This window comes from Cibotium barometz, chromosome 45 (assembly GCF_041138505.1).
Source record: "Cibotium barometz isolate CiBa-2024 chromosome 45, ASM4113850v1, whole genome shotgun sequence".
Taxonomy (NCBI): domain Eukaryota; kingdom Viridiplantae; phylum Streptophyta; class Polypodiopsida; order Cyatheales; family Cibotiaceae; genus Cibotium; species Cibotium barometz.
Window position 1 is genome coordinate 675,665 of NC_141090.1, and position 11,757 is coordinate 687,421.

At 46.0% G+C, this 11,757-nt stretch overlaps 1 protein-coding gene across 1 annotated transcript in view; it reads left to right on the forward strand.

The window, feature by feature from the left end:
- PDF1B (peptide deformylase 1B) overlaps positions 1-9,027 on the forward strand; it is a 67,754-nt gene extending 58,727 nt beyond the window's left edge. The window contains exons 5-6 of the mRNA XM_086782906.1: positions 8,291-8,353; positions 8,607-9,027. Coding sequence (XP_086639032.1) covers positions 8,291-8,353; positions 8,607-8,678 — 135 coding nt within the window. The 3' untranslated portion in view covers positions 8,679-9,027. The remainder of the gene's footprint in view (positions 1-8,290; positions 8,354-8,606) is intronic.
- The last annotated feature ends 2,730 nt before the right edge of the window (positions 9,028-11,757 follow it).

Genomic DNA, 11,757 nt, shown 5'->3' on the forward strand with positions numbered 1-11,757 from the left:
GTGAGAGTGTTATCATTGATCTCCCCTTCTTCCTTCTCGGTGTTCTTGACGGCTACCAGTTCCACTTTCAATGCACTCTCCTCCTCCTTGAGTGCTGTGTTCTCTTGTTCAAGGCCCGTGACCCGTGCTTCGAGGGCCATGATGTGCCGGTGTAGTTTGTTCTCCACCTCATTGAGGTTGGAATCAGATGTCTTCTTATTCTCCTTGATTAGTGCCTTCATTGCCGTCTCGAGGGCCTCGAGTTTCTCTTGGAGACTCAGGGCCATTCCTCTAGATTGAGAAGAGAGAGAGAGTTATGTTGCTGCCTTGGGGGCCTGAGCAAGGGTGGGTTGATGGGTGGAAGGGTGCGTGGGTGGGCGGCGCAGACCCTAGCGGGGAGGGATGCGGGCCAGCATATTGCCAGCAGTACTGGCCGCCAGTGGCGAACAGAGAGGACAGTGGCGAGGGCGAGGAGGGTAGGCGAGGGATGTCAAGAGAGAGAAGCAGCGAACAGAGAGCAGCGGGGAGAAGGCGGCGGTGAGCAGGGGCGGCCCAAGGAGAAGGCGGCGGCGACAATAGCGAACAGAGGAGAGGGCGGCGAACAGGGAGCAGCGGGGAGAGAGAGAGAGAGAGAGAGAGAGAAATGAAATGAAATGAAATGTTATATTAATGCTTCAAAAGGCCATAATGACCTATGAGACTAAAAAGTTACATCATGGTGGATCTGATACAATGTCTGGATAAAAAACCAGAAAATGAAAAATAAAGATGATACTACTGGCACCTAGAAAATGAAACTGGAACTGGAAGGTAAACAAAAACCCTTAGAGGGTGTCCGTCCGACGAGAGAGAGAGAGAGCTTGAGCCTTGAGCCTTGAGGGAGAAAGAAGAAAGATATATTAACGTCTACGAGAGGCCAAAGTCGGCCTATGAGACAAAAAATAATACAACTGTGTTCTTCCAGTCATCGGAAGAAAAGAATCATCATGGATCGGTGGAGCCCATATACAAACAATATAAGGGGGGGTGGGGATGTGGATGGAGTGCTAAGGCAAGATGCATCTCTATATGCTGAAGGGGTAGTACAAGCATGCTATGCAGATCTATGTCTAACTCCATCCAGTGCCATAAGAGGGATATAAGATATCATACATCGCCGATGCTGAGGCTGTGAATGGCGTGAACATGTACCCTGAGTCTGAATGAAAGCGAGCTAGCCTCTCCTGTGTCTCCATCTGGTGTCTCATTCGGATAGCTACTATCTCTCAGTGACGGAGTCAGGGTGCTCTATGTCCAGTCTGTCTAGGTCTCCTCCTGGCTCTCAATTCCTCTGCTCTCTGTGTGGTCACCCCACGTGGTACATCAGCTGACACTGGCATAGCTCTCTGGAAGAAATCTGTGAGCTGGGACTATCTGCCACCCCTAGTGGGAGCGGGTGTATGGAGGAGTCTCTCGAGAACTATGAAGCTCTAGTAGTAGTCTGCCAAGCTGTCGTCGCTGGTCCGAGGCCTCCATCAACTGATGTAGTGAAGAGTGCTCCTCAAACAATACTGCATATCTATTTCTGACCCCCTGGTGCGCTCTACATCTACATACAAAGTGATCCTCAGTCTCCACCTCCTCGCGGCACAATCTGCATATCCGCTCAGCTCTGGGAACCCGTGCCGCTCTCCCAGCCTCTATCTCTAGCTGATGTGATGAGACTCGTAGCTGTCCAATAGCAACGCGAGAGCTGTGTGGCATGTATACATCCATGTACCACAGTCGATGTATAAACCCATCCCCTAAGATGCTCATAAAGTGGTCTCTGTAATACAGCATCTTCGGTGGTAGTGGGCTCTCTGGTGCTGTCCATGTCTCCTGTATGTAGTGCTGCCATATGTCCTGTCTCATCACTGTGTTCCTCTCATTGAGAGAGAGGTAACCCCGTGGAGCAGACTGATTATACTGAAAAGGTGGCAACCGCTCAATGTCTATCCCATGATGTGAGAACCACTGTAGCATCTGTGCATACCAAGATCTAGTGTGTCCAGCCTCGGCCAGCTGTCTGGATGCCTCAAAAGCTCGGCGGGATAATCTCTCTGTGGGCATCTCTCTCATCCTGTATATAAAGGAGATCGTCTGGAACAATGCCTCCAGTGCCATAGGTGGTGCAGCAAACTCGGCTCGAACAATGTCGTGCGGGACGGATGGTTTGCTGCGTATCATCCTCGAGAGCATCAAGATCTGTGGTCTCTCCAGCTGTACCCATGTGGAGACTGCAAGCCTTGGTGCCCAAACCGCTGTTGCATACATCAAGGCTGGTGTCACTAATGTATCAAAGAGCCACCCCTTCGTGCGGGGTTCCTGAAAATGTGCCTGATGACATTGACGCTCAAGGCCAGCAAGAGCTGCATACCCCCGGGTCACTCTGTCTCGGACTGCCTGAGCCATGGAGAAGCGTCCAGCTAAGCTAGTAAATGTGATGCCAAGGTAAACATAAGAGCTCACCACCTCGACCCACCCTCCTGCTAATGTGAGAGTAGTGTGGCTCCTGATTGCGGGTGAAGTGTGGAAAATCATAACCTTGGTTTTCCCAAGGTTCACTGTGAGCCCCTGCTGTGCGCAGAAGTCATCAAGAGCCACAAGGTGTCTTGGAAGCCCAACCTGCGTGTCGGATACCAAGACGATGTCATCAGCATAAAGCATAACATGGACAGTAATACATGATAGCTCAACCCCAGAGCCTCCTCCCTGTGTGATGTAATCCACCACCTCATCAATATAGAGCCCAAAGAGCGTGGGGGAGAGCGGGCACCCCTGCTTCACACCAATGGTGCTAGCAACTTTGTCGGACAAGCCTCCTGGGCATCGGACTCTCCCAAAGACCTGCTCATATAGCCTGTATATGTCCCACATCATGTCTGAAGGTATGCCTAGTGTCTGTAGTCGCCGAAAGAGGCGCTCTCTAGGCACAGTATCAAATGCCTTGCGGAAATCCACAAAGCAACAATAGAGCCGTTGCCTCCGTGCCTTGGCTTTATCAATCAGGCACCTCAATGTAAAAATGTGGGCGATGGTCGAGAAGGCTCGACGGAAGCCTGCCTGGCTTGCTGCTCTCAATTCCCCAACCTCTGCATGAGTGCTTAGCTCTGCCTCCAAAACTGTCCCGTATAGTTTGGCCAATATATGGCCAATCATGATGGTCCTGTAGTTCCCGGGGTCTTGTACATCTCCCGCTTTATGGATCGGCACAATAGTGTGCATCGTCCACTCAGCCGGAAACCCCTCTGACAGAGCTCTGTTGAAGAGATGAGCAAGAAATGGTGCCAATGTATCAATAGCATAGATGAGATGCTCTCCCTGTAATCCTGTATGATCTGTCGCCCGTCCATGTTGGAGTCGGCATATGGCCCTCCTAACCATAGGTGGGGTGAAGAAGGTGGAGGCTGTGGAGCATGGCTCTGTGGGCTGTGGTATAGGGGGTTGTGCAGGCACATCATAAAGTCTCTCTGCATATGTCTGCCAGGTCTGAGGATCGGCAATAGGTGTGGGAGGACGGGCCTGGACGAAGTATAAGGTATCTATTTGGAGCATACATAATGGATTGGTGTAGAGAACATGGCTGGAAGCAACGCTTCAAGAGAAATGCATTTAAATCCAATACCACAATCAGCATTGCTCTCTTAGATGTGTTTTGTATTGAACAAATCTCCTTCTCAAGTGGAATTGACTCCTCCACAACTTCAATGACAATTTCATTCGTGCTAGTATCCGCGGTGCTTGATGTTATAGTTATTTCATACGGATCATAAGAGGCTCCTGCGTCCGGGAACTGTAGCACTAAGGCCTTGCCTTTGGTGGAGTCCTTTGGGGTTGTCCTCCATACTCTAGTGAATGGGAGCGGCTCATCCTCCTTTAGTCCTAGCTTGGTACCCCTGTGACTCGGGCGTGGAGGTAGTGCTCTCTGGTATCCGTGTGACTCGGATGTTGAGAGAGAGAGAGAGCTTGAGAGAGACTCGAGAGCATGAGAGAGAAATGAAATGTTATATTAACGTCTTCAAAAGGCCAAAGTGACCTATGAGACCAAAGTTACAACCATGTGACATCTGATACACTATCGGAAAAGAAAAGAAAGAGAGAGAGAGAGAGAGAGAGAGAGCTTATACAAGGGAGCCTAAGGCCGAGCCACCCACGCCCGGAATGGCTACAAAAACGGGAAAAAGCAGGCGGAAAAAATGGTCAGAAATGCGGGACTTGAACTTTTTTTTTTCCAAGCCCGTTTCACTCACGTACCATATCGTACGGTACGAAACGTACCATTTTGTTTTGTACGGTTGCAGCAAAACGCGATTCGAAAAAGAAAACCCTTCCCGTATTCGTTTCGGTTGGATCGTTTCATCCCGTCCCGTACTTTACGTGCCGTTGGTGCAATACACGTTCCGCAAACAACTATGATCCCTCACATGTGAAAAGTGCTCGGCAATCAGCCCATCATGATCCTGTGCTCTCCCATTTTGCATCCTGTCAATAGCATCTCTCACCATGCTGGGGGGGAGGGGGGGGGGGTGGGGGGTGGGTGTTGTCCGGGGACATGGTAAAGGGAGGTGGCGTATGCATGCCATATATTGGGTGAGGTGATCGGGGTTGGTGGGCAACGATCCTAGAAGAGCCTCCAGGCCTCCTTATAGTCCTATCCTAGAAACAACTGGTACAACTCCTGCCCGAGGTGAGCTAGGTAGGCTCTCATCTTCCTCCCTTGCTTCTTCCTCCATACGAGACAGCGGATGATGTGTTGTGCTTGCTAGTGAGTGGTGGAGCCCAGAGTGACCTCCCCCGCCGCTGCAGGCAGGCACAAGTTTCGCGGCACTCATCATACCAACTGTTTTGTGGAACAGTCCCTCCAGGTGGTCCAGGGGTGGGTCTGTTGTGAGGGAAAGCGGCTACAGCAGATGTGTGAAGGGTGGCTGCAAGCTGTGTGGTAAAGCTCATCAAGTGGGATGTTTGGGTTGAGGTCGAAGAGGGTGTGGAAAATGTGGTCAGAGTAGACGGAAGAGGTATCCTTGGCGAAGTGGTATCTCGATTCTCGGGTGGCGGTGGTGTGGTAAGTCCAGTGGCTAGATGGTGTGTTGGCATGTGAGGGAGAAAGCTAAGTATGCATGATCAGCTGCAACATCAATGGGGTGAGCCAGGCCACCAGGCGAGAGGCCATTATAAATGGCTAATCCATGAGCTCCTCCAAGCGCTAGGAGGTACTCCCCATAGTCTGTACGGGCTTTCATGTTCAGTGATGTCCGCTCGAGATTGTGCCCATAGTGTCGATCTCTTGGTACATGGGATCCTTTGTCTCAAAGAAAGGTACCTCTGCACTCGTGGTGCAAGCATTGGAGTCTCCAGCAAAGTGGATATCCCCTAGATTGGAGAACTTCAAATGTCCTCATAGAGTGGCAGGTATGGAGACTCCCCACGGGTGGCATATTTGGATGTGGATGGTGCAAAGTAGCACACTACAAGGTAGATATCTCTGGCTCCTGATCTTCACCCACATGAACTGTGCATCCTCATCCTGTCTGACCACTTGTATAACGTGCTGCAGTCTCTCTCTGTATAATGTGACCACTCCTCCTGAACCTCTAACGCGGCCTACTGTGCGTGGCTGTGGGCGGCGGACACTCCCATGTATATCCCTGCACCTCAAGTAAAGAGCTCCCCTGGCACTGGTGTTTCTTTGTATAAAGGACCTTGTCACACCCTCTAAATGTTGCTTTGAATAGACCTGCATCTATTTGTAGAGCGCCATTGGAGTTCCAGACTGCAATCTCTAGTTTGGTCCCATAGGTTGCACACTGTCATGGAGAGTGCCGCTCGATGATAATCACCCTCCCTTCTCTGTACATTGCCCACTTTCCTGCCTTATGCGTTTCCAGCATGCGAGGCATGCACTTCGTCCTGTTTGCTACCTGGGCTGGCGTAAGGTCATCCTCAAGGTAAGTCTTTTCCCCTTTTAATGCCCGTCTTTTGGCAAGGAATGCCTGCCTTGCCTCTACCCCCTCAAACTTGAGGATGACTGCGCACTCCTTTGTGGTGTCTTTCCCCACCCTCCATGCCTCGACAAAGGGAGTGTCGGGAATCTCCATCTTCATGCATAGAGCTATGGCAGCTTCCTTCGGCGAGACCCATTCCTTCCATCCCACCAGTCTCACATTGAGTGCCCGGATTTTCCTTCTCTTCTCTTCTTCAAGCGTGCCGTGAATGATATTCGGGATCGATCGTGGGTTTCGTCGCCTCTTGGCAACCTCAATCCAATTGCCCGCTTCTGCGACTTGTTGCTGCGTCTCTTGATCACTTCAGTCCATGTATCTGCTTCATTGGCCTTCTTCTCCTCTTGGGCTTGGAGGGTCTGCACTTGCTCCCTACTTGTATTCAGCTCCTCATTGAGGGATGGCTGAATTTTGCCTTCTTCATATTGGGTGTGTGCCCTCAAGAGGTTGTTTTCCTCTTTAAGTATGGCTACTTGAGCCTCTAAATCCAAGATCAGGGAGGCTTGATGGCTGGTTTTATCTTCCAGCATCTGAACCATTTCCTCTCGCACCTTGTTGAGTTGGCTCACCATGTGGCCTTGCATCTCTTCCTTCCACCTGTCTATCTCCTCTTGCATAGAGGTTTGCAGCCCCTGTAAGAGTTCGTCCAAACCTTCTCCAAGCTTCTTTTGCAGGCTTTCTTTATCTGTATCTTGCAGTTTGCATATCTCTTTCATGGCTGTCATGCATGTTTTAGCATGGGGGTCGCTAATTTTCTGTGTATTCACCCATACAGTGCTGTATTTCCTCTCCTTCTCACCCCTAGTTCTTGTATCCGGAAAGCACTCCATGTTGGAGAAGGTAGTGGAAATTCAGTATGCAGGTAAGAGAAAAATACTCACATTGGTAAGAGAGAGAGAAATGCTTGGAGACTTGGAGTTGGGCACCTTGCAAGTGCCAAGGCCCAAGAAAGGAGTGCTTGAGAGCAATGAAAGGTAGAGCTTTGATAGCTTGAGCTTGAGAGCTTGAAACTTGTGATGGAGAGAAGGTTGGAGGAGAGCTTTTTAAAGGGAGACCAAAGAGTCCAAGGCACCCACCCAAGGCCAAGGCCCAAAGGATGCAAGCCCCATAACAGTCAAAAACAGCCATTAAAAAAAAAAGGTCAAAACAGCAATGGTAAAAAATGGTGGGCCCTAAGAGAGTGTCGGCCACAACCACCACCCCTTCTTCCTTGCTAGCCGACCATCACCAGTTTCTTCCTGGCTTTGGGAGAGGATATCGGCATAGTGGACCCCGCGGGTCTACCACAGAGGATACTGTGAGCTCCACTCCGTCCCGAGGAGTTACTTCGGAATGGGGCTTGCACTCCTTGATGTACTTGACATACTTGACTCGAGGAGGAGGATGTGCCCTCTCGAGGAGGAGGATGCGCCCCACATGCTTCATATCCTAATGTACTCCATGATGAGAGTCTCTTGTACTAGTGCTTATACTTCCCCATGATGATCATTGTATCAGCCTCTACTTTCAGAGAGCTATGTTATTTGTACTTGTTTTGTTTTGCTTTTCCATGATGAGACATACCATGGATACCATTGTATCAATTTGGTCTCATAAACCATTGGGTCTTCAGGAGACGTTTAATATAACTTTCTTTCTTTCTCTCTCCCTCCTTTGTCTTCTTCCCCTCTCCTCTTTCGAATGTTTATTTCTTCTTTCCTTCTTTCCTCCTTTTGTTTTTCTTTTTTTCTTCTGGTTTCTCTTCGATGGCTGAAATTGTAAATTCACCACAATTTTTTTTCTTCTAAAGCTTTCTAGGACAGATGCACATGCACACCCACAAAAGCTTGCACATGGGCATGTATGACAGTGTACTTTGTGCTGGGGCATCGGCTCGAGTCAATGCAAGATTCTTGCTAAGTCGCTTGGCTTCTTGCCCAAGTCAATTTACCGTAGTTCTAATATCTTTTTCATGATCTAAAGCTGAATGTTGAGTCCTGATGCTGGCCATCACCTGTATAGATTGCCTGAATGTTGGGAGCGAGAAGAGAGAGGACATAGAAAAGGCGAGGGATTCTCATGGGTTCCCATGTCAAAATTCTTAAAGAAGTACCTATATCTTGTTGATGGAGTTTTTGTCTGCCTGGCTGCATGTATTTGGTCAGCCTGGCTGCACATGATATGAAAAGGGGGCAGGCGTTTTTTAGCTTTGGCATTGTTTCTAACTAATATTTTTTGACTTTTCAGAGTTTTTTCCTTCAGGTTGTTGATTATATGCAAATTTCTCTTAACCGTACTTTGAATTCTTGCAGTCTATACTTTTTTTTGAGCGAATGACACCGGCTGTTCTTGACATGATCATTCCAGCCCTGCAGGTATATGTGATGTGAAAATTGTTTGTTTCGATCATATGTAATTAAGGGTGTTCAACTATATATGCAGACGTCCTTACTGTCAGATGATCTGACAATGGGCTCATGGAGGGGCAGTTGAGCCCACCTGCCTGCCTGTATTTTGTGGACTATTCGCGTCAAGGCTATTCAACGTAGAAAGCATTGAAAGGTGTTTTTCTGATGGGTTTGGCCTTGATGTCTGCATTTCTTGTACCATGTGGTGTTAAACTTGCAGAAGCTGGAAAATAACTATGAGCAGAAGACTGGGTTGCCTGCACCAGAGAGGGTAAGTAATAAGAAAGGATAGTAGATGTTTGCCTAAAGGAAAAAGACCGATGTATTCCAAGTCTACGGACACAAGTTGGGCGTTCTTTGTAAATGCAACTGGAAGAGAAATATATTGTTGTCAGGATCTTCTGGAGGGTCATGTTGATGGTTGTGCAGAAACAGCCTTTGATCATTCTTTGGTGCTGTTGATGTGCAGCGCATATTAAGTTGTGTCTGATCATGTGGAACCTTTAGTATAATTTAAAGGATTGAGAATTTTGATCTCATTACATGCCAAAGGGCATGGAAAGATACATCAGAATTTACTTCTAAGGGTATTTGTAAATATTCATTGGTCTACTATGCACTACCTAAGCAAAATTTCAAAATGCGAATTGTTGTTTGTGCTTCCTCCCTTTCAAGTATATGCAATGAATGGATTGGGCACAGATCACACGTTCTGTTGATGCATGGGACTAGAACATTAAGGTATTCAAGTACACTTCTAAGAGTGTGTGTGTGAGAGCATATCTTGATATAGAGTTCTAGACCCACTATTGGGCACTGATGACGATAGTGGGGATGTCGTAGTATCTAGTCCATACTATGCATAATGGAGTTGATAGTTTTATAGTCTTGTGGATTGACTACCATGAGTATATAACGTGCACGTTCCTAAAAGGTGAATTCGGGCATGTTCTTGGATTCATCTAGGTATATAATTCAGCCGTATTAGTGGACATGCAGATTTCACATTGTGAAGTTTTCGTCCGAGTTACGGCCACTTGATATTGTGCTAATTCTTTCTATCTTTAGCAGTGCATTGGTCCTATTAACTACTTATTTGGTGTACTAATTCTTTCTATTTGCTACTTTCCTTAGTGTAGGCTTCATTATGGCTGAGTCTGCCTTGCATCTCCGGAGGTTTGGCAGAAACTTAGTACGAAGAGCTTTGTGCGAATAATGCTCTTATGTGTGTGTGTGTGTGTGTGTGTGGAGTGCGTGTGAGAGCATATCTTGATACAGAGTTCTACACCCACTATTGGGCACTGATGGCATTAGTGGGGATGCCGTAGTATCTTGTCCATACTTTGTGTGTGTGTGGAGTGCGTGTGTGAGAGCATATCTTGATATAGAGTTCTACACCCACTATTGGGCACTGATGAAGTACGTGGGGATGTAGTATCTAGTCCATACTATGCATAATGGAGTTGATAGTTATACAGTCTTGTGGATTGATTACCATGAGTATATAACATGCACGTTCCTAAAAGGTGAATTGGGACATGTTCTTGGATTCATGTAGGTATATATACACTTCTAACCATGATATGAACGTCTTTAGTGCAACTCAGTCATGTTGATTGGCTTGAGCTTTGAGCAAGGTGATAGTACCAGGTTGTGCTTAGCAAATGTATCAAAAAATGTGAGCCGGATGAAAGTCGAGGTTGTGGAGCCCTTCGAGAACAAAAAATTGCTAGTCAGTTGATGTATTATTGAACCCCTCAATGTTTGCAATAGTTACATGCCATGATTGTAGTGCGCGGGATCGAGATGGTAAAAGACAGTACACAGAGGTCACAATTAGATGCATGCAAGAGCATGCTACTTTTATATTGGTGCATACTCCATAGAGACATGCTCTTCTGAATTTATTGAAGAAAACAGGGATTAATTCATGAATCCAGATAAAGTTACACGATGGGTCAGTGTAGGTGTGCTTTTTCTCAAGTAATTATAGAGTTGAAGGATGCCATGTTGTTGGCCTTTTGCTTCATCTAGCTCAATTGTCTAAGTTGTGTGTTAACAACAATGTAAGCGACAATTGGTAGAAACAAGGGTTGGCACCACTCTTAATGTGCCATGTGTGAATCCCCTTTACCTTGTTTGTGTTGAAAAAAAAAGTGATGGGCCCTTGTGTGGTGTTTGTGACTTGTAAGCTCCCATACTTGTGCCACTTACCTTAAAAAAACAAATGAGAAAAGGCACGCAGTTTAATTCTCATGTGTTTGAGCTACTTTATAAACCAGTATATCTTTCTGCATCACTATCTATATCTAGGATCTTCACAAGCAATTACTGTATAAATATTTTTTCAAGTCTAATGTTTAGGGGGCCTTGAGAGAAAAAATTGGGTTCTTTTATAGTTTTTTAAAAATGCCGATTAGGACCTAAAGTAGGCCGAGTTGCTTATACCCTGTAAGTTAATTTGAATTCCATATGCACGTGTATAACTTTGCTAGTTGCAAATCATGTCCCCACCTTTTTAAAATTCTTAGATAGCTAATGGGGTTCACAACAGTGCTCGAAATAAATGTTTTCTAGAACATTTGAGAAACCTTTGATTTTTAATTGAGAAGGTTTTGTCACTAACATATAGTTAAATTTGTTTTTTTCTTACCAAAGTGGAAGGTATGCAAAGGGCTTTGTAGAGCCATTTAACATTTGAAAAACCTTCAAATTACTTCTCAAAAATGTAACAAAATATCTAAAAATATGTAAGATTTAGAGCCAGAATCAAAGGACAAATTGGAGGAAAAAACATAATCATTGCTCATTAAGAGCAACTCCATGGTTATACAATGGAAGAGGAATTTGCTTTGTTCATAATAGAAACCATCATTAATTTTACCATGAAGATGAAACTCCTTGCATGATATCAAAAGAAGAATTTTCTCTTTTCATTATACCCACCATCTTCGATAGTTTCATGAAATTGAACTTCTTGCATCATCTTTTGTGATCCTCGATTCTCATTACACATTCTATGCTTAACATTCATAACAATCATGAAGTTAAATGTCGAATTTACACTTATAAATTTAGCATAAGAAGCGAATAAAACTTTATATACTTTACCTTTCACTTATTCTCTTCGGAGTTGTAGATATGCCTTGTAGTCTTCACATCATCACGCGAAAACGTAATTGCTTCATCAAAGTCAAACTCGGCCAATGGGGGACCTTCGATTGAAACTCTCAACAAAGTAGAGGCACTTATAGTGGTGAGAGAATTTCTTAATTTGGACTTTATGATACTAAACCCATGTTCACAATTAGCAGTAGTACAACAGGGCAATAAAGCTATCTGTGCTAGTTGAAGTAAAGTTCCATACTTCT